General features: G+C 35.6%; 3 protein-coding genes and 1 non-coding gene across 8 annotated transcripts in view; 1 reads left to right on the forward strand and 3 right to left on the reverse strand.

Moving 5' to 3' along the window:
• Positions 1-13,757, forward strand: part of LOC106143108 (GTPase-activating protein skywalker) — a 75,766-nt gene extending 62,009 nt beyond the window's left edge. Inside the window, exons 6-14 of one of the 5 annotated variants that reach the window (XM_060952127.1) lie at positions 458-604; positions 866-1,050; positions 1,310-1,475; positions 1,701-1,730; positions 2,331-2,417; positions 5,141-5,299; positions 5,806-5,909; positions 9,051-9,185; positions 9,966-13,757. In XM_060952127.1, the coding sequence (XP_060808110.1) occupies positions 458-604; positions 866-1,050; positions 1,310-1,475; positions 1,701-1,730; positions 2,331-2,417; positions 5,141-5,299; positions 5,806-5,909; positions 9,051-9,185; positions 9,966-10,107 (1,155 nt within the window). In that variant the 3' untranslated portion in view covers positions 10,108-13,757. Of the gene's footprint in view, positions 1-457; positions 605-865; positions 1,051-1,309; positions 1,476-1,700; positions 1,731-2,330; positions 2,418-5,140; positions 5,300-5,805; positions 5,910-9,050; positions 9,186-9,207; positions 9,340-9,965 lie in introns of all 5 variants that reach the window. The other 4 variants (XM_013345092.2, XM_013345093.2, XM_060952062.1 and 1 more) reach the window with 4 other exon arrangements.
• Positions 13,758-14,005: 248 nt separating this feature from the next.
• On the reverse strand, positions 14,006-14,124 carry LOC132902394 (5S ribosomal RNA). The gene has a single exon (XR_009657118.1). It is a non-coding gene; the product is annotated as a 5S ribosomal RNA (ribosomal RNA).
• Positions 14,125-14,622: 498 nt separating this feature from the next.
• Positions 14,623-16,155, reverse strand: LOC106143196 (uncharacterized). Its single transcript, XM_013345218.2, has one exon. The coding sequence runs from the start codon at positions 15,917-15,919 to the stop codon at positions 14,639-14,641; it is 1,281 nt and encodes a 426-aa protein (XP_013200672.1). The 5' UTR covers positions 15,920-16,155; the 3' UTR covers positions 14,623-14,638.
• A 261-nt stretch (positions 16,156-16,416) lies between these two features.
• Positions 16,417-25,004, reverse strand: LOC106143197 (la protein homolog). Its single transcript, XM_013345219.2, has 6 exons — positions 24,667-25,004; positions 24,148-24,314; positions 23,193-23,453; positions 21,934-22,083; positions 21,153-21,267; positions 16,417-17,583 (listed from the first exon to the last, which is right to left on the reverse strand). Exons 1-6 carry the CDS (start codon positions 24,779-24,781, stop codon positions 17,249-17,251), a joined length of 1,143 nt encoding a protein of 380 aa, XP_013200673.1. The 5' UTR covers positions 24,782-25,004; the 3' UTR covers positions 16,417-17,248.
• Between the last annotated feature and the right edge of the window lie 14 nt (positions 25,005-25,018).

Genomic DNA, 25,018 nt, shown 5'->3' on the forward strand with positions numbered 1-25,018 from the left:
TTTTTTCTTTAAATTACTTTGCAGTAAGTGACTCTGATATGTCGCAAGAATGGCGCAATAGCCGTCAAAACAGTATTTCTTATGATTTTTATTTCTACTCATTTTATTGATAACAGTATGTCTCTGTTCTTATTAAGTAAATTATTCTCATCCTCTTCGGGGTCTGGGTCCGGGATCTGCCCATGACAACAATTCTAGAGTGGGAAAGTCATGCAATTACCTAGAGTTACTCTGTGTACTGTCTACCTTTTTGACCCTGTTTGATTTGATCACATTTGAAACATGAAAGCGCTTATTCTCATATTCTCCTTCTCCTGAGTTTTAAACCCTGGACGAAACATGGCGCAGGCACTGTTCTGATGTGTGGGAAGTATGAATAGACCAAGACATTATATAACGATAAAAAGAAAATAACAATCTTTGTTGTCCACTTTTACACTTCAAACATTGTCTGCAGAAGTCGGCGGCGCAACATCTGTCGCGGCTGTCGGGCGCCATCGGTCCAGAACGGATCTACGCGGACTGGCAGTGGTGGATCCTGGCCGCCTTGCCTTTCCCCCACCTCGTGAGGGTGCTGGACTGCTTCTTCCACGAGGGTATCAAGGTATGTCTACTGTTGCTTCGAACCATTTCAGCAGATACGTTACGATTCATAGATGCCTTCGGTCGGTGGTAGCAGATATGGTTACTTTTAGTTGGTTATCTTCGCCTTGGCGTTTCTTGATATGTTCCTGATAAATGTAGCCAAAGGGGATTTTAATTTTTTTCTGCAATGACGTTCTTCTTGATATCGGATTTGACATCATCGTATTTTTATAAATGGAACTGAAGAATGTGATATTTTTTAACCAATAATTCTTTTCAGGTGTTTTACAGGGTAGCTCTAGCCATCCTGATCCTGTTCCACAAGCACTCGACGAACCAGAACTCGGAATGGTACGCCGAATCGACCAAGAACGGCGTCGATCACGCAATCGACAAATTTTGTCGGAACATGCCCGCTTCACCCACCAAATTGCTGAGGACAGCCTTCAGCATCAGAGCATTAAGGTAATTTTAGGCTGCAAAGAAGCTTGAGAAATGGCTTTGATAGTGATCATCTTCTTATCCAGAAGTTGTCAAAGTTTTAATGATGAATTCAGTATAGCCGTCTGATTGACAGAACTGTAGAATAATATCTTTAATTATTCTACAGTTCTGTCAATTCTCTTTTGTTGGAAATAAAAATGTTATTTATACAGCAAGAACTGCAATAATCTTTCGGTCATACATGCTGCATTTTCATGCTGTAACGTTTCAATTCCATCAGTTCACAGTACATATCCCGGGTGTTCATAAAGACAGAAATGACGCTCAAATCAAAACAAGTGATGATCGGATCTCGCATTGTCCGGTCTCGGTCGTCCGACAACCTTCCCACCAGCCAATCACAGGCCAACATTCAGATGATGTCGCACACCCTGACCATACGAGAGGTAAGCATCAAAAAACTGTACATATTGATGATAAAGTTAATGATAAGATTTTTACTCTAGTACTGAATTACTTTAAAAGAAAGAGTTTAGGAAGACAAGAAAGGGCTAATGTTCAATGTGCCGCTTATGGGTATTTAACAGATATGGGATATCTAACTTCACAGTACACTCTTAGCACTAAATTTGTATCAACTGTATACGGAAATGATTTTACTTGGTTTGCAGAAAATGTCTGAGGAAACGTGCAAACAGATGGTATCGTACACGTTATTAGGCGTGGCTTTGGCTTTTCTATATCATTCAATCATCCGATTGCGTTCCTAACACAACTAACTTCAAAATCGAATTCGATTACAAATTCGACACATGCAAAAGCATTGTGTGTCAATTTTATTGATTTGTAAGATACATCTATCCCTCCTTAGTTTTTCGACAACGTTATATTATGTTCCGTCTGTGTAGCGGCAGGTCTGTGAATGATATCATGTTGTTTTCGTTAAACTCTCGATGTAATCATACCAACTAGATCTAATTCATCGGCAGGAAAAAATGTGGAAGATGTCAATCCTGTAATCATTTCATCGGCTTTTATTGTCTCGATTTTTATAATATTACTTTCAGTGTGTTATTGTGATGTCTCTGTATTTTGTAAGATAAGATTTCCTACTTTATGAAAACTGTTAAGAATCTTCGCATGCGTTTGAGATGAGTTGGAGTGGAACATACCGAGTGTAAATTTGGCAGTAACAACTTTATCATGGACATAGCTTGAGAGTGTTGAGACATCGATACTGGTGTGTCGCATGTGACGATTTGTCTTGTGTAAGTGCTAACTGTGTGTCGATTTTCTATTAGGGCTCACATTCGCCGGGCCCGCGCGCCCTTTCGATGGGCGTGTATCCTATCCAAGCGATCAAGTCCCAGATACTTGACCAGAGCGACGTAAGATTCCAGTATTCAGTCACCAATAAGTGTCGCCCCATTACGAGCTTGCGACGACTTTCGATGTTTAGATGCACCGCTTGTCACATAGGTGTTTTTATTTCCCAAATTTTATTTCTGCCTCGGTTTTATTTATTTTAGGCGGACGTTGCTTTATATTTTGTTTGCTCTTGGTAAGTATCATGTAAGCTAGAATGCATGATTGCTGTATTATCATGATTGGGTTATGATCGTTTACTGTTGTCAATGTGGTATGTTTGTGTGTTATGATTATGATTTTCTGTGTAGACATGTTCAATTTTAAGTTACGTCGATCATATTTCATAGTTCATTAGGTACCAAGTGAACGTTTTTATCATTGTTTGTCGATCGTGAACAAAGTATCTTTAATTTGTTAATTTTAGCCCTAAAATTTGTTAAAATAGAAAGAACCATTGCGTTAACCATAGTTATAAGACATTCATCAACCGACTTCAAAAGCAGAAGTGAAAAGTAGAATAGATAAAAGCAGAAGACTAAACGCATTTTTTCCCAAAAAATAATTGAATAATACTGATTTGCTACTATGACGGTGATGATACTTTTTACGTTAAAAAAAAATGTAGTAACATTTGAAGTCGGTTTGTCATTATTGTTTATTTAAACACCATTTGGATCCTGTCCGTCATCATGAGCACTTAGTGGGGTTTTGCAGAGTCCTCGATCCTCCCATTTGGCGTTATGGTTTCCATTCCCTAACGCTGTGTTCAAGGACCAACGCCAGCATTCTTCAGACCTCCGGCAGAAGGTTTGACAGAGCATAAACTAACGGGGGTAGATGTGGTGGCACGGCATGTAAATCTACGTTCACACAGTACACTAGTTGTCACCAGTAAAGTATACGGTGTTAAGGTGGAGAAACATATAGAATTATCAAAATTAAAGGTATAAATAAATTATTGATTGCTTTCAACTAAGAATTTTAGAAACGAGGTGATGTCGATATCAAATTTGGTGAAATGGAATTGTAATAATTTCAAAACAAAATCTTCGTTTAGATAAATAAAAATGACGCATTTCATTTAAATTTGCGATACAACATTTAAAGAAAAGTTGATAAGACAAAAAATGGAGCATTAAACACTTCTTGAATTTGTTTCTCCACCGAAAGAGTTGCGTTTTCGTTAAAATATACCCCAACGACTTGTAATCAAGTCTGGGAGAATATAAAACCTCGATTTGTAATTTTATTTGGTTTAATATCACCGTGCCATAGCTTAGTCAAGTAGATTTATTGATGTTGTTGATAAGATTTGCCTAATACTTTGAATAGATGTTTTAACATTAACTTTTTCTCATTAGCGTCTTAAACTAAGCAAATGTTAACTGATGAAAGCAAGTGCAAGTGATTTATATCATTAAGTCAAGATTTGAATTTATTATCATGTGAAACTATTTACTTGGATATTTATTTATTTATTTGATATTTTTTGACGCAGCTTACAAATTAAAAAGCGTATATTCCCAATCGGAAAGCCGATCAGTATTGAATTATGATATTATTGGTAGGTGTTGCATGGTAAATAAGATTTTAAATCGCCACAAAATAATTTATGAGATACATATTCTTTTATATAATATTGTCCTCAATAAATGCAATCGCAAATATAATCTGAATATAACTACATATAATATACCTGAATACTCAGAAGAATTATTTTCATGGAATCACATTTTTATTATGAAAACTTTTTAACTCAATTTAACATTTTCTCAGTTTAAGTTTTCAACGCTCGTAATTTCGATTTTTAATTATTGTACATTGCATGCGATGTCGTCTGTCCATAAAATAGAGTAGATGTGTCGTTAATTAGGCATTACATGTACATTAAGTAGGTGTGCACGCGCACTCGGCACCGTTGTAGTCGTCCACTAATCAGACACCAACTAATATTCGTGCCGTTTTTATGTTCTTCAAGATTTATTTCACTGTTAACGTGGTAAGTTTAAAACTGAAACAATATCGTTATGTTAATTATATTTTTTTTTTTTTTTTTCGATCAGGAAGCTATGGAATCGCTTTACATATTTTATTAATTTACGCAGATATGCGACTTATTTTACATTTTCATTTCACCAGCGTATTAAAAAAATGTAAATAGTTTTCAGCATGAAAGATTTGCAATTGTTCAACCTGAATTACTTACATAATACTTGTGTAAAAATCATAATAATTATAATGGCTTATCATTAATATGTTTAAGCGTGACGATATTGTTAAAGTTTTTTAAAAGAATCACCCTGTTTAAAATACGAGCAATAGTCATTTAATCAATTGATTTGTCGTATCATACTAAATGACAGTTACAACTTCTCCGCAGCTATTGTTTTAATTTAAAAAAAAAAACAGTTTAATACGTATTCTTTACGTAATAAAAATAATAGCATTTTGTACTATAGTTACCACCTTAATAAAAAAAAAACACAATTACATAACTACGGTTCACGTGCCGGTAATATTTCTTTATTGCAATCGATTTGGTGATAATTTTTATGACACCTTTAAATTTTTTTCAAGATAGACTTCGAATATTTTGACTGAATCCAACAATTTCATTTTTTTTTGACACTAAAATCTTTGTCATAAAAAAAATTTTTTGAATCATTAGTTCCATTTTTTTTTTTTTTGATACATCCCTATTTTGACATTTGACAATTTCTCATATAAAATAATTGCGTTCCAGCTGTTCACGTTGTGGTCATGGCTGCCAGTTCGAATAACGATGTACCAGCCGGTGTTACTGTACACAACTGAGGAGCACGGCTGTTCGTTGACGACGTTCTACGTTCGTGTGGAGCACCATGAGCCGACGCTGCTTATGATCAAGACTTGCAATAATGAGGTGGGTAAGGCAGTATAATACGTAGCGTATAAACACGTCTATATCCCTTGCGGGGTATACAGAGTCTTGAAAAGACTGACAGGCCACGTCCAGCTTTTTGGCTTGATGATAGAATTGAGATTCAAATACGGACAGGTTGCTAGCCCATCGCCTAAAAGAAGAGTCCCAAGTTTATAAGCCTATCCCTTAGTCGCCTTTTACGACGTCCATGGGAAAGAGATGGAGTGGATTCTTTTTTATTGGTGCCGGGAACCACACGGCCATATGTATGTATACATACATACATATAATCTCGTATATTCCCTTCCGGGGTAGACTGAGCCAAAAGACTCAAAGGCCACGTTCAGCTGTTTGACTTAATGATAGAATTGAGATTGAAATAGTGACAGGTTGCTAGCCCATCGTCTGAAGGAATCCCAAGTTTATATAAGTCTGATACCAACCCGTTTTGTAATATACATATATATTTTTTCCATTTATTTAATGAGAATAATGCGTTATTCCAGGTGTTTGGCGCATATTGCTCGACTCGATGGTTCGAGCGGAACCAAAAAGATGAGCGCGGGAACAGGCAGGCCTACTTCGGCACCGGCGAGACATTCCTCTTCAGGTAATGTCTGTTTGTTTGTGCACTCCTTTATTTGTGTTCTAGAACTATTGTGACGGTGGTAGATTCGATTGTAAACTCAAGTTTTTGTACAAAGTATTTTTGATTTATTTTTTACTTTACTGTTAAATGTTCAGTAAAGAATACATTGGCTTTCATTATATGTGTATTTAAATGAACAAATACTCTGTTAATACTCAATTTATTGTTATCACATAGGCTAATGTGTGGCTTATGAAAGTAAAAAAAAAATTTATACTTTTCTGACAGTTTTTTATGAAGAACTCATTTATCCGTCCATTGTTTGGAAAAATGAAAGCGAAAGTAGGTTGTATTAAAACTTGAGCGTACAGATAAGGCTTAAAAACGCGGAACACGAAGAGCGCTATATTTATAGTAAGAGCGAAAGAGACGAGCGAAAATATTCTTATTTGGCCTCTGTCAAAAACGGGCTTATTATATGAAGACTAAATCAAAGTGCTTTTTTCTTAAACGTGAAAGATCTGTTTTATAGGTTTACGAAATGAACTAACTGTCTATTTTTTCAAAGGAATTATCAGGTTTAATATAATCAGACCCGTAGTAAGGCACGCGCGAAGCCGTTCTTATTGCGCGAAAAACTATCGCTGTTTCGCTTTTTATTATGACTTAAAAAGGGACAGCGATAATTGATCGCGCGATAAACTAAGGGGGCTGTAAACGAAATACAGTGACTGAGGTAGGAGACGAGTAAAGGGCAAAAGGAACAATAACATTCTTTCGTGTCCAATAAAGATATAAGGAACAAACAAAATTGTTGATTTGGAAAGTCCATGAACAAAATGTCCTGTAACCGTTGGGTTTTAACAGTTATATAGACATCTCTGAGATTTGACGCCATAACTGATAAGTCCAACGAATAATATTTATTCAAGACTCACGCTGCTTTTGTGTTTTTTTTCTTCTATTTATTTATTCAGTGAATAATGCCGTTTTTTTAGTCACGTAGTGTTTACTTGTAATGCCTGCTTGAAATATTTTTTGGCTTTTAGGTTTGTGGTTTTTAGAAATATTTAAACAATTATGATTTTTTTATTATAGACTAATTATAATCTGACGTAAAAAGTCTTGTCGGGTGGTTAGGTTTATCAGAACTCAAAGATAATCCCCGTTACAAGGTTAATATTCCGCTTTGGCGTTCTTATTGTTATTAAAATTTTACGCGTTAAATGCACAGTTAAACTATGGTTAATGGTTTGCTATAGTGAGATTCGAACCTGAGTACCTTGGGGGTTTTGAGTCGGATACCTTAACCACTCGACCTACACGCGGAATTGGTTACTTTATTTCGTTTCTATCTACCAGAGTATTCTTAATTTAGCTCTTATTTAGTTTTACGTGATAAGATTACCTATCTACTTATAATTTTATTAATCCGATAATTAATTTAATGTTAGTATTGCTTTTTTTTTTGCTTTTAGATTTCCGCCCGTTAAGTATTTATTGACCAGATACTAACTTATAACATTAAAACGAAATAAAGCGTATTGTTGCCTATATCTTAATATACTGGACTGAAATCACGACTAGTTAAATAATTATATTGGTATTTAAATTAAATAAAAAAGCACTTTAGAAGTATAACATACAATAATAGCACAAAAGGGGACTGAGATTGTGGCCTTTAGGCCTTTAGTATGTGGTACTGTGGTAGAACTATATTTTTTTTTTGTGAACGGTACCTACCTCATAGTGACTTGCAATTTCGTTATTATTTCTACCACTTTCGGATTTAGAGGTCTGACTAGAAAAATTAAAATATTTTCATTTCTTTTTTAATTAAATTTTCTTGATAGATATAAGAATTACAAGTTTTGAAAGGTATTTTTTCTAGACTGACCTATTTGTGATATGTTTCATTAAGTGTTTTCTTTTTTATTATATTTCTTTGGTTATCCCTTCGGCTTTATATTCTTAACATCTTTTATACTTGGCTCATTATGGGTAAAGGTTGTAATTCTTCATTTCCTTCACTCACTTCATTCACATGAACATCTTGACGCACATTGATATATAAACATTCTCATAAAAGATATATAAATATGCATGATCGTGTGCAACAAAAGAAAAGTTTAATAAAAAATACATATACCTATATAGATACATATAATGCATGAAATTTTATATTAGGGAATGTGTGTTAGCATGTGTCACTGTTTGAAAAATCTAGTTAATGTTTAAGGACGAATATTGTGTCTGGAACCATATAGTTACCTTTTTTTTCACTAAGTCTAAAGTACTTAGACCATAGAGATAAATGTATCACTGTCAATTTTTTATATATGATTTGTTCCTGGCCAGAATATGCAAATAACGCAACGGCCTTAGCAAATATTAATTTTTTTGTATGACAATAAACATATATTAAGTTACTGACATAAATTTAAGGTATTCGATGTTAATGCACAGCGCACGCGCTATTTATTCACAATTCCTTATCACTCACATGCATTCGTAAATGACTAATCTTATCTTCTTTCCTATTTGTAACTAACTCACTTCACGGTTGATGTTATGCAATATTGTTTTTTTTAATCGTTGTGTAATAAAACGAAGTTCCTAAAAAAAATATTAATATTAAATTAGTTTGCCTTATGTTAAGCACAGTCTTTGGTCTAAAATGGGTGTACCATTTTAGACTGTTATTCTCTCAAATGTGTTGTATCCCTTACTAAATATTATAAATGCAAAAGTATGTCTGTCTGTTTGTTCTGATTTCATAGCTCAACCGCTGGACCGATTCGAATAAATTTTTGTATGCATATTTAGTTAAAAATCCGTTTTCTAACATAGGATACTTTTTTTTCCAAAAATCAACCCCTACGACACTAACAAAAAAGCTGCGAAAACCAGGGCGGGTCGCTAGTAATAAATAAATAAAAAATGCTTCGTAAATGTTTATATTTCGGAATGAAAGTAATGGTGCTATGAAAGTTAAAAAATCTTAACATTTAACGAAATCAATTAAAATTACCTGTACATAAGAGATATAAAAATATATACATATTTAAAAAAAAACCCCTTGCACCGTCCAATCGTCCAAAACTGACAAATTCGTCGTCCAAAATTCACCCGTAACCCGTCACACCCATTCCATCATTGCAGCCTTTACCCCGAGCGCGCCAAGTACCCCTGGGTGGGTTGTTCCACGAATGCCGACGGGAAAACCGAGGAGAGGGTCGCCCACGGCTCGGAACTGTTCATGGCGGCCGACTCCAAGATGATCACCATCGGCGGAGGGTCAGTATGTTTGTGGTTTCAGCCTGCACCCCGCGAGGGCGAAGTACCCGTGGGTGGGCACGCTCCAGGGCGACGACAAGGGGGACGCCGGCACCCCACACGGCAGGTCGCTGTTCATGGCGGCTGATAATACTATGATCACGGTCGGAGGAGGGTATGGTTTTTGGATTAGACAATATGTTTAAAGTTGTATAGCGCACTGGCCGCTAAAAAAAAGTAAATTTTTGTAAAATGAAATATGACGAGCTTCTTTTGTTAATTTTCACAACAACGAATTATAGTTAGGATTGTTTTTATGTTTTAAGATTTTTTATTATAGTTTTATTTATTTTTACCAACACACAGTTTTGTTTATTTTCCATCCCGGCTAATTATCTAAACACTAATTACAGATTACAGATTTTTCTCTATTTTGTTACATAGTGTTTTATTGGTCTTCAAAATGGACATGACTATGATTAGTTTAAAATAACCGTGGTTTTGATCATAGTTTCTGAATATCTGATTATGAAGGTTTGATTGTCCGCCAACCGATACTCCGTACTATAGGCGTTAGTTTCTAAATAAAATACCAGATGGCGCACACTTCGATTGACGCAAAAATAAGAGGGAAAGCGAGATAGTAGATGTATGTCTGCGTGAGAGAGTGAGCAGGAGTTCCAACTCTGTTTATATTTTTTTTATTCAGTTTCGTTACCGTTACGTCACCTTTATTATCACATTTATGCTCATTAATTTATGAAAGAAGAATCATAAACATTCCCACTTTTACACCCACAGCGACGGTCAAGCGATATGGATGGACGAGAACATAAGGTTCGGCAAAACCGACCGCTGCTCCACCTTCAACAACCCGCCGCTCTGCCCCAGCGGCGACTTCGAGATCAGAGTGCTCGAGGTCTACGGCTTCTCAGGCGCGTAAGAATCTCCTAAAACATCATACCATCAACTATATTCACAGATAGAACAAAAACAAAAAACAGTCCTTCTATGAGGATGTAAACCATTCAAAAATGGATCTTAATGTATTGCAATAAAGCACTTAATCTCTTAAATATAAAGTTGCTCATTCACAATGAGGAGGATTGTGTGCTTTATTACAATTCGATTTGTGTGTTTCGGACACTTTTTCGCTGATATTGTGAGTCGATAGATACGAAGTCGATGATTGAACCCTAATTTCGTGTCCAACAGTGTGATAAGAAACTAAGAATATACGTGTTACCTTTAAATGGCAGAATCACTAAAGTGATAAAGTTGTTATCTTCTCTCTCTTTCTAAAACTTTAGTTAAGGGGTAGAGATAAGATAAAATAATTATTTTATTGACGTTAGTGATTGCAATTCGACTCATAAAATGGCTACGCACAGCGGCCATTTTGTGTGTCAACTGCCAGTAAAGCACGCGGATTTTGCGGTCCATGTATTATTCTTTAATAGTTTGATATTGTGACCATGTCAGACGTCATTTTGACGACATTTTTGTGACCCATTGGATCCGTGAAAATAGCAGCAATCCTATCACGGAATTAACATTTCAATCATAAAATATATCCTACATGTGTGTGACGATAGATCTCAGGAAATATTTTAACGCGAAATTTCAAAAGTTGATGTGATTGTATTCGATAGCCCCTTGCCGTTTTATCAGACTGTGTAGATTTATTCCTATTTATTCGCTCTATGTGTACCCCGGTAGCTATCCTTTACCTACACGTTAACACAGCTGTCCGTATAAGACAACGAAGACGGGGAATCTAGGTTGTTTCTATATATTATATATATATATTTAACACGTGTTTTAGATGTCTGTGTGTAAGTACAAAATGAATATATCGTACCTACTCTTAATGGATTTAATACGCTTATGTGAAAGCAATATGTATGGGGCCTAGCCGTGTGGTGGAACGTTAGTAGTGTCCATTTGAACATTCCAGTGAATTCGGGCACTCGGCTTTAATAAAAAAAAATGTATTTTTTTTTACTTTTGAGGCCTCTGGTCGATGAGTCGGCGGGTGTTTCAACGCTTTCTGCGAAAAATGCATGTGAAATTCCTCTATCTAATTGAAAAAAAAATATTCATAAATTTATTTGTCTTTAGTGTAAGTAAACTTTAGTTTTCTCATTTTTTTTTATCTTCATTAGCATTTTTCGAAGAGGCCGTTATATATTTTTATATGAAAACTGAACGTTATGTATGATTCGGTCCAAACGTCAGTATTTTGGTATCGTATTTGAGGCGTCGCTTTAGGCTTATTGTTATATATACTATATACTCAGCCCGTAATCACAAGTCGTTGCTCACAAAATGTACCAAAGAAATTGTAACTATGTAGTTCATTTCCCTACTTTTCCGTTTAATATGTTCGATTTCACGAAAAATAAATCAATTTTTTTGTGTTCATTTATTTTATTATTCGTCATAGAATTATAATTAAATTTTCTAACATTAAATATATCGAACATTTTAAACTGAAAAATATTTTTATGATCACTGGATAGCCTATATGTTTCAATTTTAATCAATTTTTTTAATGATCATCAAATTTGTGAGATTAATAAATTTAAAAATTATTAATCATCTGTTTTCTGCATAAAATACATATATTTACAAATTCTAAATATTAAGTGATCATAAAAAGTTCTTTTGTGGAAAATATCTTGTATTTATTTACAAAAATAGATCAAAGTATTTATTTTAAAAAGTTTATGTATACTCTCTTAATCATAATGAATAAATAAGAGAAATATAGTAAAATATTCCAGCACAATCCTTGGTAATATTTCAAGAGATAACTTTTGGATAAGTACTATTCTACTTCTAGGCTTCTAGAAATAGTTACCAATTGTGAAGCTATCTTTTCTCTTTAAGCAAAGACGATTTATCCACTATCGTCCAGTTTGATAGTATTATTTTACTCGTATTTTGAATGGTGATGTGCCAAAATTGGACCATTGTATTGGCTGGTAGGCCACGAAAGTATTCTTAAAAGGACTTATTATTTTACAAATCATTGGTATGATTTGCTTTATGACGAAGCGAAAGTGGATATTATCAAAATGATTTTTTTTTTTCATTTTAAGCGAATGATTAGGAAAGCAAATAAAATTATGTCACAACTTTATACATATCCCTGTCGGTACAAAGGGGTTCGCGAACGTTCATATCACCCGCGGCTTATTCTGGCTACGTTTTGTTTTTTTTTTTTTTGTAAATATTTTTTATGCTCCTCGTGCGCATATGTCGATCACGATTCGACGATCGGCGTATGCGCGCAAGGATCATTTTAGCGTAATTTGGATTTGTAAATGGTACTACATACGTGTGTATGTTTATCAAAAGCCTAAGACTTGTTTTATTGCAGATAATTTATGTAATTTATTGAGTAGGTAATATGTAATGGTTATGTATGTTGACACGCCATTTTGCGGGCGGGGTAAAGAGTCACAAGTTGTTTAATTATATTTGTTAGGTTCACGAGAAATTGGAAAATGGGTGAAAATCCAATAAGATGTTAGTTTTATTTGTTTAGGGATAAAAACTTTATGAGTTCATTCCTGTTGTTGGTCATTGTCAATAATTGCTTTCGAATACCTTACTTAATGAGCAAGTCAATGGTTTAATGTTCTTCATTAAAAAATGTCCCTTAGTTTTGCTGACATTCTTATGGGACCGGTTAAATTGTGGCATTGTAGTATACAAATGAGAAACGAACAAAAGGATTGACCTCTAGTGATATGTGAGATGTATGTATATGTGTTGCCTCGAAGCGTAGGAGTTAGTTTTAGTTCCGCCGCCGCCCGCAACGCGGCGACACTCGCGATATGTTGTTGTTAGACAATTTGTCGTTGTTCAGTGTAAAGTTCTAGTCTTTATTCTGTTTTTATCTCTAACGATGTAATATTATATCTAAATATATACGAATTGATATTTAAAACTTTTCGCGCGATTTTGTTTCTTTGGAGCAGTGTTTCTCAAAGTGGGGGACAGTGTACACGCGTGTAAACGCGGATTAATTGACTGTCACGAGCTAAATACGTGACCATGCTATTATGTGATAGCTTGTGGTGGTGAACTGGCAACATTTTTCCTTCTTTATCCAAGACGGCTGCATTCCCCGTCAAAATAGAGAATTATACACGGTATAATTGCATATGTCATAAAACAAATACTACTTGAATCTTTTATCTATAAACTTCTTTATCTATAGCCTGTCTTGAAATCAACACTTACAAATATTCGCCGTATTTTTACAGTAACAGTAAGTTTGAGAAACACTGCACTAAATGAACATGTAGTATTGTGGATAGTTAGTTCGTAAGTACATTAAAATGTAAACTGTTAATTAATCTCTGTTTTCCCTACAGTATTTGTGATGAACGTGTTTTTTTATGCGAAGATCCTATGTTAAATGACAAGTGTAAGGCCCTGTCCTGGCCGTTTTGTTACGAAGTTATTACATTCGAATAGTTTTAGTCCGCCGCCGCCTATGTAGCGACGGTGTAAAACTTGTTTATGATAATGTAAATGTTGCTTTATAATGTCTACAAAATATATAATCATATATACAGATTGTCGTTTGTTTTTATTTTTTCCTAACTAAATTTTCTGCTTCCAGTAAATTTTTAAAATTAGGTTGAGAAATTTTGTGTAAACTAAAAATTAAAAGAATGCATTTTTGCAAAGAGCAAAGTGAATTTTTATAGTTAGGTTTAGAATTTTTGTCTTTAAAGTAAAAATTAAAAGAAAGTGAAGCAGAAAGTTAACATCACGTGTTGGATTTTTTGTGTCGTTAGTAAAAATTTGAATGCGTAGCAAAAAGTCAACATCACGTGGTGTTCCCAGGCGGTCACCCATCCAAGTACTGACCACGCCCGACGTTGCTTAACTTCGGTGATCGGACGAGAACCGGTGTTTTCAACGTGGTATGGACGTTGACGATAACAGTTGTGAATGTTAATATTATAAGGAAGCTATTTATGACGTCATAAACTTTATGATAGGAGTTAATATAGAACCCATCTTTCAACTAAGTGTACCTTACATGTATAAAATGGCATCTGCACTTGCGCCAGTGATATTCAGTAAGAACTCCTGATATGTTCAGATATATTTTGACATATTGTGCAGAGCAGATATGTATAATTTGGTCGAGCGTGTTTGGAGAAGGATAAAGGTATCTTTCATTCCGGTTAAAACTTATAATTCCCGTGGGATTTGCGAAAATAGGTGCCAAATTCGCGCGGAAAAACCTGTACTTGATTATTTGTTGGTGGCCCTAAATTACGCGAGCGAATCCACGGGTAAAAGCAGGTGCAAAAACTACTGAAAAGAGTTCAATGAATTTTTATGGTAATGTAGGATATATAAATATGGATAGGATTAAGACATGAAATAGGGGGGAGATTGTGACAAATAAATTACACATTGATCTGAATAACATGTATTTAATTTTACGAGTCTACATTTTCCTTTAATCTTGTCCTATGATTGGCTGCTCTTTTGCAAACCAGATCTTTGATCTCCTTATCCTTTACCAACTTAACAATATCATCATAATCAGTCTCAATCAAGTCCAGAGCCTTGCTAAAGTTCTCATTTGAACAATTACCTAAATAAATACACAATAATGTACTCAACGGACATTTGATCTGTTTCGAAAATTGCATTAGTTCTTCCTTATCATCTTCTTCAAAAGAAGACACTCCATTCAGGTCCTCATTTACAATAAGTCTCAAAGTTTTGAAAATCTTAAAACTAGGTATAAAGAATTTCTCAGGTTTACATATTTCGCTAACTTTAAGAGTACTGATTATTGTATTTGTGGAATCTATCAAGTCAACTAGATCTGAATCAACTTCCTTAAGATCTACAATCTTATTCTGGTAATATTTAAGCATAATATTAATTATTGTTGCCACAGTCCCCTTGCTTTCACTAAATACTTCTTTTGATTTATCAAAACCGACCAGATTGAGTGTGGTCTGTAAACTAATTATGAGAACTCTTTCTAACTCGTCTCGCTGAATTGAACTTCTGTGGCTGGTGATTATCTCAGTCAGTGCAGCAGCTAGTGAGTCAAGAGCATCAGATGTTACAAAATGAGTAAAAAAATCCACTCTACATTTATCTGTATTGCAATATGAACATATTGTATTAATATTCTCTAAAGCAGTCACAATAAGATCTTTGTTAGAAGAATTCTTGAGGATGAAGTACAAAGCACTTGAATACTCAATCTTTTTGAACAACCCCATCCAAATACAAACGTTGTTGTGATCAACAAGAAACAAGCTGGAATTGACTAATCGCAATAGTTGAATCAGAACTAAACTATCGTCTGTTTTGATGAACTCTAAAAGTTGTGTTAGAAAACCTTCCATTTTTAGGAATACGGATACAACCTCAATCTGACAACACATATTCCCTATAATTCCGATGAATATTTCTATCAATCGCGGTGATTCTATTGTTGGAAGGGCGAAATTGATGAGGTTCAGCATGTCGTGTTTTTGTAAAAATAACACAACGTCTCTTTCGGCGGTCATGTCCCAAAGCGTGCAGAGATCATCTTCGAAGGATTTCTCTTCGAGTTCAAGTTTGAGTGTGTCCAAATTAGCGAGTTTTAGCAGGATCTTGAGCACGAAACGCTCGCTATATGCGGTGTTTCCGATGACGTCTCCAGCAACAGGGGCCGCCGACGCCGGCTCTTCTTTCGCAGCTTCTGGCTTCATTTTGTTTTAAAAGAATACGTTATGAACAATATCAGTACTAAAAACTCCATAAAAGATTACCACTTTTGGCTAATACAGTCCAATTATTATAAATATGCAGGTAGTACATAACTTTTGTTTGATTTATGATAGCCTTGCCTTCCTTTCTTTCTTGTCCTGTGATGACATGACACAGTGAATGACATTGACATTGTCAACAAATTTGACATTGAGTTGAAAATATTTTTCATCTCGCTGCTGCTGTCCTCGACGCGAAAATTCTGCTTACAAACCAAGAGTGCCGGGAACCACACATACACATGGTGAAAGCAGACGCACTTAAACGCGCTCTGCGTTAGTTGTGGGGTTATTGACGAACTATATAGATAGAAGACCCTGCGTTGCTTTTTACTGACGTTGTTGAGGCATGTCTTATATCTTTCTAACTTACGTTTAACTTAATAGAGACTGAAGATAAGACAAGGTTAGTGAAGCCTCGCTAGATAAATAAATAAACATTATGAGAGATAAAAATTTATTTAGAATAAGTCGGAAGCCAGTTCCGTAACTAGATGAACGACAATTACAAACATGTCAACTGCATATAAACTGTACTGCTTACAAATAACAATAAGTATAAAAAAAGTCTTGTAAAATGCAAAAGATTTGCATAAACTTACAGGCAAACTTAACTACGCCCGAATATCCAAAAGCATTAAGGATGGAAAATATATGAACAAGCTACAATAGAAAATAAATACATTGCTTGCAATTTCTACGCACATATCTAGAAGTATTCGACAAAACCTTTGGATATTTAGGCATAATTATTTTACATTTCACAGTGGAAATAAGACAAACATTTGTATGTCAAAACTGTTGTACCTATTATAAATTTTAACACGTGTTTAGTCATTGTCTACATTGTCACCATCAGGTGAGATGGCCGACATGCCTAATCCAATATTGATTAAAAGAAAAGACAAGTTTTCGAAACCTTAATTTCTAGTAGAGTTAACTTTAAACTGCTGTGGTTTGTGTGTACAAAAAAAGTCTGCAATGCTGAAGTAAAAAAATACTGTTTTTTTTTCTTAAGAAAATTGTCAAATCAGCCAATTACAAGTTCTTAGGTACCAATTTAAGTGATCGTCCACTGGAAAGTTTAATTCGACAACTTTGAAAACATTCTTTGTCAAGTGTTGAAAGATATTATTCAAACACAAATCTAATTCAATCAAAAGATGAAACTTGCAACAGCATGTTTAAACCGCACTGTACAACACAATCACATAGTCGCGCCTATTTATAGGTAACTGCTACATAAAATTTTCTTAAAACTTAACACAACAACTAACTTTCAGCGGCATTAACTTTGGCTGGTGGTCCGTCCTCATTCTGACCGCCCTTTCGTTTTCTATTATTTTGTTTCCCTTTGAAATTACCCCGTTTTTGCTTGGAGAAGTTCTTCTGATTCTTGCGACGTTTCACCATTTCTTCAGCACTCTTATTCAAGTACGCCCTTTCTTCGTCACCTTCGATAAGTTTGAATGGTACGTCTTTGTCTACAATCTTCAGTTTTCCGTCAGTGATTTTGTCAAAAATGCCTTTAGCAGAGTCCTCCTTCGACAGTCTGACCCAGCCTTCCGTGTCGCCTACGTTGAAGTCAATGTACGCGACTTCAGCGCCTAGAATTAAAGTGAATTTTGTAATGTTAAAAAAAAAAAAAATATTTCCTGCCCTCTAGCATGGAATGGAACGCGCGTTTTTATTGCGCGAAAATTATGGCTGTTTCGCTATTTATTATGACATGAAACAGTAATAGTTTTTGGGACTAGGGCTGAACTCTTTTACTTAATGCCTCACAGTGGATAGCTAAATTGGTCACAAGCAGTTTTGCTTCCATGACGTTCCTTCTGTCACAACCAGCAAGATACATACATACATATCATCACATCTATATCCCCTGTGGGGTCAACAGCCAACAGTCTTGAAAAGACTGATGGGCCATGTTCAGCCGTTTGGCTTAATGATAGAATTGATATTCAAATTGTGACAGGTTTCTAGCCCATCACCTAAAACATGAATCCTAATTTTATAAGCTTATCCCTTAGTTAGCAAGATGCTCAACATAAATAAAAATAATATGCTTGTAGCTCTAGTTAATTTCCATTCCCTAGAAAATTTCGGGAAATTCTCTCTTAGATTAATATATCGACGGTTGAAAGGCTAATTGTGTCAAGCGACATTTTTTGCGATATTGAGTTATATACATATTTGGAATCAGCGAATTTTTCTCCATCGTTTGGGCTCACTCTCATATTTTTCTGAGCATTTTTTTGGCGCTTGACACAACCGCAAAAAAGGGTCTCATTTTGGCGGTCATTGATCTAAATGACAAAGATTTGGGTAAATTTGTGGATCTGCCACTTAAACCTTTTTGACTTTTATCATAATTTTTGTGTCAAGGCGTATGGATTACATTGCATCATACTATTTTGAAAATCAGAGGCGATTGCGCCAATTTGCCTTTTCGCTTTTTATAGGATATGGTCGCTTGACCCATTTTGATTTCTAAGATAATATTGAAGTACGTCGCTTAGCCGTTTTTGTTTTCCATCGCCCCACACACGCATGTCGTTTGACACATTTTGTTGAACGCTGTAGGTAGTTATCGTGTTGTGTGCGCTACCGAGGCATGTTTAGCTCGCGCTCGCGCGCGTCTTCGGCGCCAGTCAAACGCCGGCGGTTAACGAAGTTGTACATACATACATACATAAAATCACGCCTCTTTCCCGGAGGGGTAGGCAGAGACTACCTCTTTCCACTTGCCACGATCTCTGCATACTTTCTTCGCTTCATCTACATTCATAACTATCTTCATGCATGCTCCTTTATTTTCTATTTCTGTAACTACATCTTCTTTCAAATCACAACATTTCCTTACCACGCCGTTCCTTATCCGGTCACTCAATTTCACACCCATCATACTCCTTAACGCTCTCATTTCCACTACATTTATTCTGCTTTCGTGCTTCTTTTGCCATACCCAACTTTCACTCCCATACATTAATGTCGGAACCAACACGCCCCTATGCACAGCCAGTCGAGCCTTTTTGGATAGTTTCTGACTGCTCATAAAGGCATGCAAAGCTCCATTCACCATGTTCCCTGCGTTCACTCTCCTTTCAATATCACTAACACACTTGCCATCTGATGTAAACTTTGATCCTAGATATACAAACTCTTTCACTTGCTCAACTTTTTCTCCTCCAATCAAAATATTACATGTTGTCATTTCTTTCTACATACATACATACATTAAATCACGCCTCTTTCCCGGAGGGGTAAGCAGAGACTACCTGTTTCCACTTGCCACGATCTCTGCATACTTCCTTCACTTCATCCACATTCATAACTCTCTTCATGCATGCTCGGGGGTTTCGGGTACTTTTGACCTGACCCTTTACCAGGACGTCCTTAATTTGATCAAGATACGTTCTTCTAGGTCTTCCCCCTCCGACCTTTCCCTCCACACTCTCCTTGTATATCTGCTTAGTCAACCTGTTTTCATTCATCCTCTCCACATGACCGAACCATCTCAACATACCCTTTTCTATTCCTGTCAATACTTCTTCTTTCACATCACAACATTCCCTTATCACGCTGTTCCTTATCCGGTCACTCAATTTCACACCCATCATACTTCTAACGCTCTCATTTCCACTGCATTTATTCTGCTTTCGTGCTTCTTTTGCCATACCCAACTTTCACTCCCAAACATTAATGTCGGGACCAACACGCCCCTATGCACAGCCAGCCGAGCCTTTTTGGATAGTTTCTGACTGCTCATAAAGGCATGCAAAGCTCCATTCACCATGTTCCCCGCGTTCACTCTCCTTTCAATATCACTATTACACTTGCCATCTGATGCAAACTGTAATCCTAGATATACAAACTCTTTCACTTGCTCAACTTTTTCTCCTCCAATCAAAATATTACATGCTGTCATTTCTTTCTCCATTTCAAAAACCAGTGTTTTAGTTTTACTTACGTTCCCTCTCATTCCGTTCTCTTTTAAAGCTTCATGCATACAGTTTACCATCTGCTGTAACTCCTCCGCTGATGACGCCAGTATAACCTGATCGTCGGCATAGAGCAGACATTTGACGAGTAACTCATTCATCCTTAATCCACTTTCAGACTCTTTGGTTGAACAGTTCCGGTGACGCAACACATCCTTGCGTAACGCCTTTCTCAATCTTAAACCACTCAGTGTGCGCTCCGTTTATCCTGACGCAAGCACTCGAATCCTCATATAAGGATTTCTTTTTTGTTTTATTTAAAAATAACCGTTATTTAATTCCTAAAAAATTATTGTATTGTTGACAAGAACCTAAAGTCATGATCACCTTTCTATTGGCATGTCGTTTGTTTCAATTGCTCAATTTTCTTTTTGTATTATTTTGTCTTTTAAACTGAAATATCAATTTAGTGTTGAAAATTACATGGTATTTAAATCATTTTCAATTATTTTGTATTACATGGGATGGGCGCTTGAACCATTTTGCTGTCCAGTTATTTGTTCACTTCAAGCATTTGACTCATTTTGCTGTCAAGTTATTTGTTCATTTCAAGCATTTAACTCATTTTGCCTTTCCCTGGAAAAGTGTCATTTTGATGTAAGCGCCATAAAATTACTGTAATATTGCTAAATAGTAACAGAAATAATGGTTTTACGTACTTTTTAACCTTATAAATATACTGTATTAATTTTATCAAAATCGGTCAAGCCATTTTTTAACAGCGAATTTTTTTCCAAAAATTAAAACTTTAAACCGCTTTTTCTCAGCTTTCACAAAATGGCGCTTACCACAATTAGCCTTTCAACCGTCGATATGTATCTGTCAACATTTTCTTTGATACATACATACATACATACATATGATCACGTCTATATCCCTTGCGGGGTAGACAGAGCCAACAGTCTTGAAAAGACTGAATGGCCACGTTCAGCTATTTGGCTTAATGATAGAACCGAGATTCAAATAGTGACAGGTTGCTAGCCCATCGCCTAAAAGAGGAATCCTAAGTTTATAAGCCTATCCCTTAGTCGCCTTTTACGACATCCATGGGAAAGAGATGGAGTGGTCCTATTCTTTTTTGTAATAGTGCCGGGAACCACACGGCACCCGGCACACGGCATTTTCTTTGATGCATATACATATGTAGATTAAATGATTTTTTGAAACCTTACCAATTTCCACAAGGGCATTCTTCACATCTTCCCTCTTCATCTTGCTGTCTCCCTCTGCGGTGAAGTGCAGAACCGTACCAGATGGCAGCTTCAGTTCATCCTTCTCTGATTTGTTCTGGAAACGAAAACATTTCCATAAGTCATCTCATTGGTGGAAAAATATTGTAAGTAAGTAAGTAAATGCTTTATTGTTCACCAAAGGAGTACATTACAAATAAAAACAGTACAGTACAAACGCGGGCTTATCCCTAAGTGGGATCTCTTCCAGCCAACCTGACAATAAGAGGATCATATACAAAATTGAGGCAAGGGCAAGGCAAGTATTGTATTAAACTAGATTTGGCTTTATAAATAATAAATTTTAAATAACGTCAGACTCAGTCCATTTTAACTATAATATTAAAAAGACTGTGTGTCTTGTGCGTCTGTAATGCAATGAAATTATGAATAAATAAATAAAACAAATAATAACTTTGGCAATTGTGCACCCAGTTGCTTACAAACGGTGAAAGACAGCATTAAAGTAATACACATTTATAGGAAAAGTTTATTCTATGTTTACTGGTATTAATTAATTATTTAACTGATACACTTGATTAATTAAATTTTTTTTTCTCCAGATCTAGTCTGAAAACGTCCGCGATTAAGTTAATGAAGTATCTTGAAAATGTCTTTGCTAATAAATGATGGTATAGACAATAGCAGCAATAGCCACACAGAAAATAGAAAATAAATAATTAATGCTCTTTAAAATGAAAATTGAAAAAAAGAACTTTCTTACCGCAGCCTCTCTATCTTTATGTTTCTTCTCTTTCTCCTCTTTTCTAGCGGTATACTCCTCCTGTTTCATAGCGAGGTATTCATCTTGCCATTTCAGAAGTAACGTTGTGTCTCCGTATTTCACATCTGGGGTTGCCAGAAATTTCTCTGCCTGGAACATAAATCAGGTTAAGAAAATCCTTCCAAAGAAATAGTCTAATAAATGCTATCAATATTTAATTTGCTAAGAAAGCTAGCCTAGTCAGTCGCACATGATCTCATAGTGTGCTCTCTAATACACAATCCACCTATTCAATTTCTTTTCTGATTGTCAGATTTACAAATTTAACTATTATAATAAAAATATATCAGGCACACAAAGGCCCCTTCCAGATGTTTTAATGTTTTTTCTGTCTAAGTGAGACTTGTCTTACAATAAGGGTAAGACAAAACTAGGATTGAAAAAAGCGGGAAATTTTAAATTCCCTCGTTTTTATACAAGTTTTTTACGAAAGTTTCAAGAAAGATAAGAATGAAATATTTCATGTTTTTTATTAATAAAACGGAAAAATATGAAAAAAACGGAAAAATACGATAGGAAAAGTATTGATTACCATACAATATGCATCATTGTTTCAAAAATTGGTAATTATACATAGAATATATATATAGTTCTTCAATCGTTTTTTTCTTATTTTTCGAAATAAACGACGAAAATCTCAATAAAACCGTTTTTTCCCCAAGGTTTTATTCTGATATGTTTCAATGTAACAAACCAATAAAACGGTAAAAAACGAAAAAACGTTTCTTTCACCGAAAAAAACAATTTGTTTCTTTCGGAATTTTCAACGCTAGACAAGACACACACAAAGTCCAAAAAAATTATTTTTTATTTCTTAGTACACTGATTATTATTATTCAGAAATTAAAATATTGATACATATATATACCATGACAACAGATTTTGATCAAGATTTTTTAAAAGATACTGTTTTAAGAGGAAGGTTTATACATGTAGAAATGCTACCCGTGTGAAGTCAGGGTGGGTCGCTAGTTGATTATAAATATTAAAAACAAATATGCGCGTGGTTTCCAGTACTTATGAATAGAACCACTCCATATCTTTCCAATGGATGCCATAAAAAGCTATTAAGGAATAGGCTTACAAACTTGGGATTCATCTTGTGGGTAATGTAGCATGGCCTGTCTTTTCAAGATATCTTGGTATCTTAAGGTAGAAAGATAAGGGACAGATAGATGTATGTATGTAAATTGTCTCACCTGTTCTTTGGTCTTAAATGTGACAAAAATGGATCCCTTGAACTGCCTCTTCTTAGTATTTTTGTCGAGATATCTTCTCATTAGAATGTTCTCGGCTGTTTCATATTGTTTAAAGAATTCTATCAACTCGTCCAAGGTGGAGTGTTTCGGGAATCCTTTGGCATAGACTGTTCGGCCGACGAGTTCCTTACGACGTTCCTCATTCATCTCTGGAATAGCCAACTCTGGATGTCTTCGTACCTTCTTGTTGTCTTCTGAGACCTGTAATGTGAGTGCAACAGTTTTAGAAAATATCTCCATTGTTTTGTAATGCTCTGGCAATCAAAACATACAATCAACTGGCTTCTTTTGTTCCTATAATTCAGTCAATTAAAAAAGTAATGTAAATAACATACATACATAGAATCCCCAGTTTGTAAGTCTATCCCTTAGTCGCCGTCGTCCCTTAGTGCCGTGTGGTTCCCGGCACCAATACAAAAAAGAATAGGACCACTCCATCTCTTTCCCATGGATGTCGTAAAAGGCGACTAAGGGATGGGCTTACAAACTTAGGATTCTTTTTTAGGCGATGGACTAGCAACCTGTCACTATTTGAATCTCAATTCTATCAAGCCAAATAGCTGAACATGGCCATTCAGTCCTTTCAAGACTGTTGGCTCTGTCTACCCCGCAAGGGATATAGACGTGAACATATGTATGTATCCCTTAGTCGCCTTTTACGACATCCATGGGAAAGAGGTGGAGTGGTCCTATTCTTTTTTAAATTGGTGCGGGGAACCACACGACACAAATGTAAATAAATAAGGTTTATTTAGTCAATTAAGCTCAAGACTTGTGTGTCGAAACACTAAGCAACAATACTATATTACACTAACTAAACATCTAAGAGACAGGGCAGTCAAAAGTTCTTTTTCCATCATGATCTGACATCATCAAATTGAATCAATGCACCAACCTCTAATAACCCTGAAGTAGAATTGTTTAATGCTTTAGCAATAACTTCTGTATCAGTTGTGAGTCTGGCAAGGCGGTTGAATCGTGTGAGGATGTCGAGGGGCACCCATCCTTCGTCCAACTTAACCTGCTCCCGTAAGAATTTATCGCGGGGAAGGTTGACGTCACCTGAAAAATAACATTTAAAGCTATATACAACAATTCCATAACTCTTTCTTCATTAATGTTAAGTCATACAGCTGATTGTGGCCTTTCTGTTGACTCTGTCTATCCTGTAGGGGATAAAGACATGATAGTATGTAAGTATGAACAACATTCATTGAAGTATAAAGTAGGGTTAAGTATTTTTTCAGTGATTTCTGAGTATGCAAAATGAATATTTATAAGTAGGCTTGTGTATAACATGATGGTGACATGCAGTTTATGTGCAGTGGAAATGAAACTGGCGATAAGGTAAGAGCGGTTTAAAATTTAATGACGGGATAAGACAGCGTTATATGGCCTGAAATCCTAAACTTACCGAAATAATATTCCACTTGGCGAATGATAGCGCCTTCCAATTCTTCTGGGGGAACAGAATGTTGTTCCTTATTTTCCTGTCCATTGGAAACTGCGACTTCCTTTGCTTCAGTCATTTTGGCTCGTTGTTAATATAAACTCAATGGAAGAAACTATTTTAAAGCGCTAATTAATAATCGTCGTTACCGAGATTACTTATTTACTTCAAGAAATTCGTGGAAAATATTTTGATAACTGTATTATTTCCACAAGGAGCAAAGAAACACGTGTTGTAATTTTTGGACATGCGGTACAGGTAGCCGGGCGAGACAGCAAAATCAAGTGAGCGACAGGGGAGACGGGGAAGGAAGGCT

Source organism: Amyelois transitella, chromosome 2, assembly GCF_032362555.1.
Source record: "Amyelois transitella isolate CPQ chromosome 2, ilAmyTran1.1, whole genome shotgun sequence".
NCBI lineage: Eukaryota > Metazoa > Arthropoda > Insecta > Lepidoptera > Pyralidae > Amyelois > Amyelois transitella.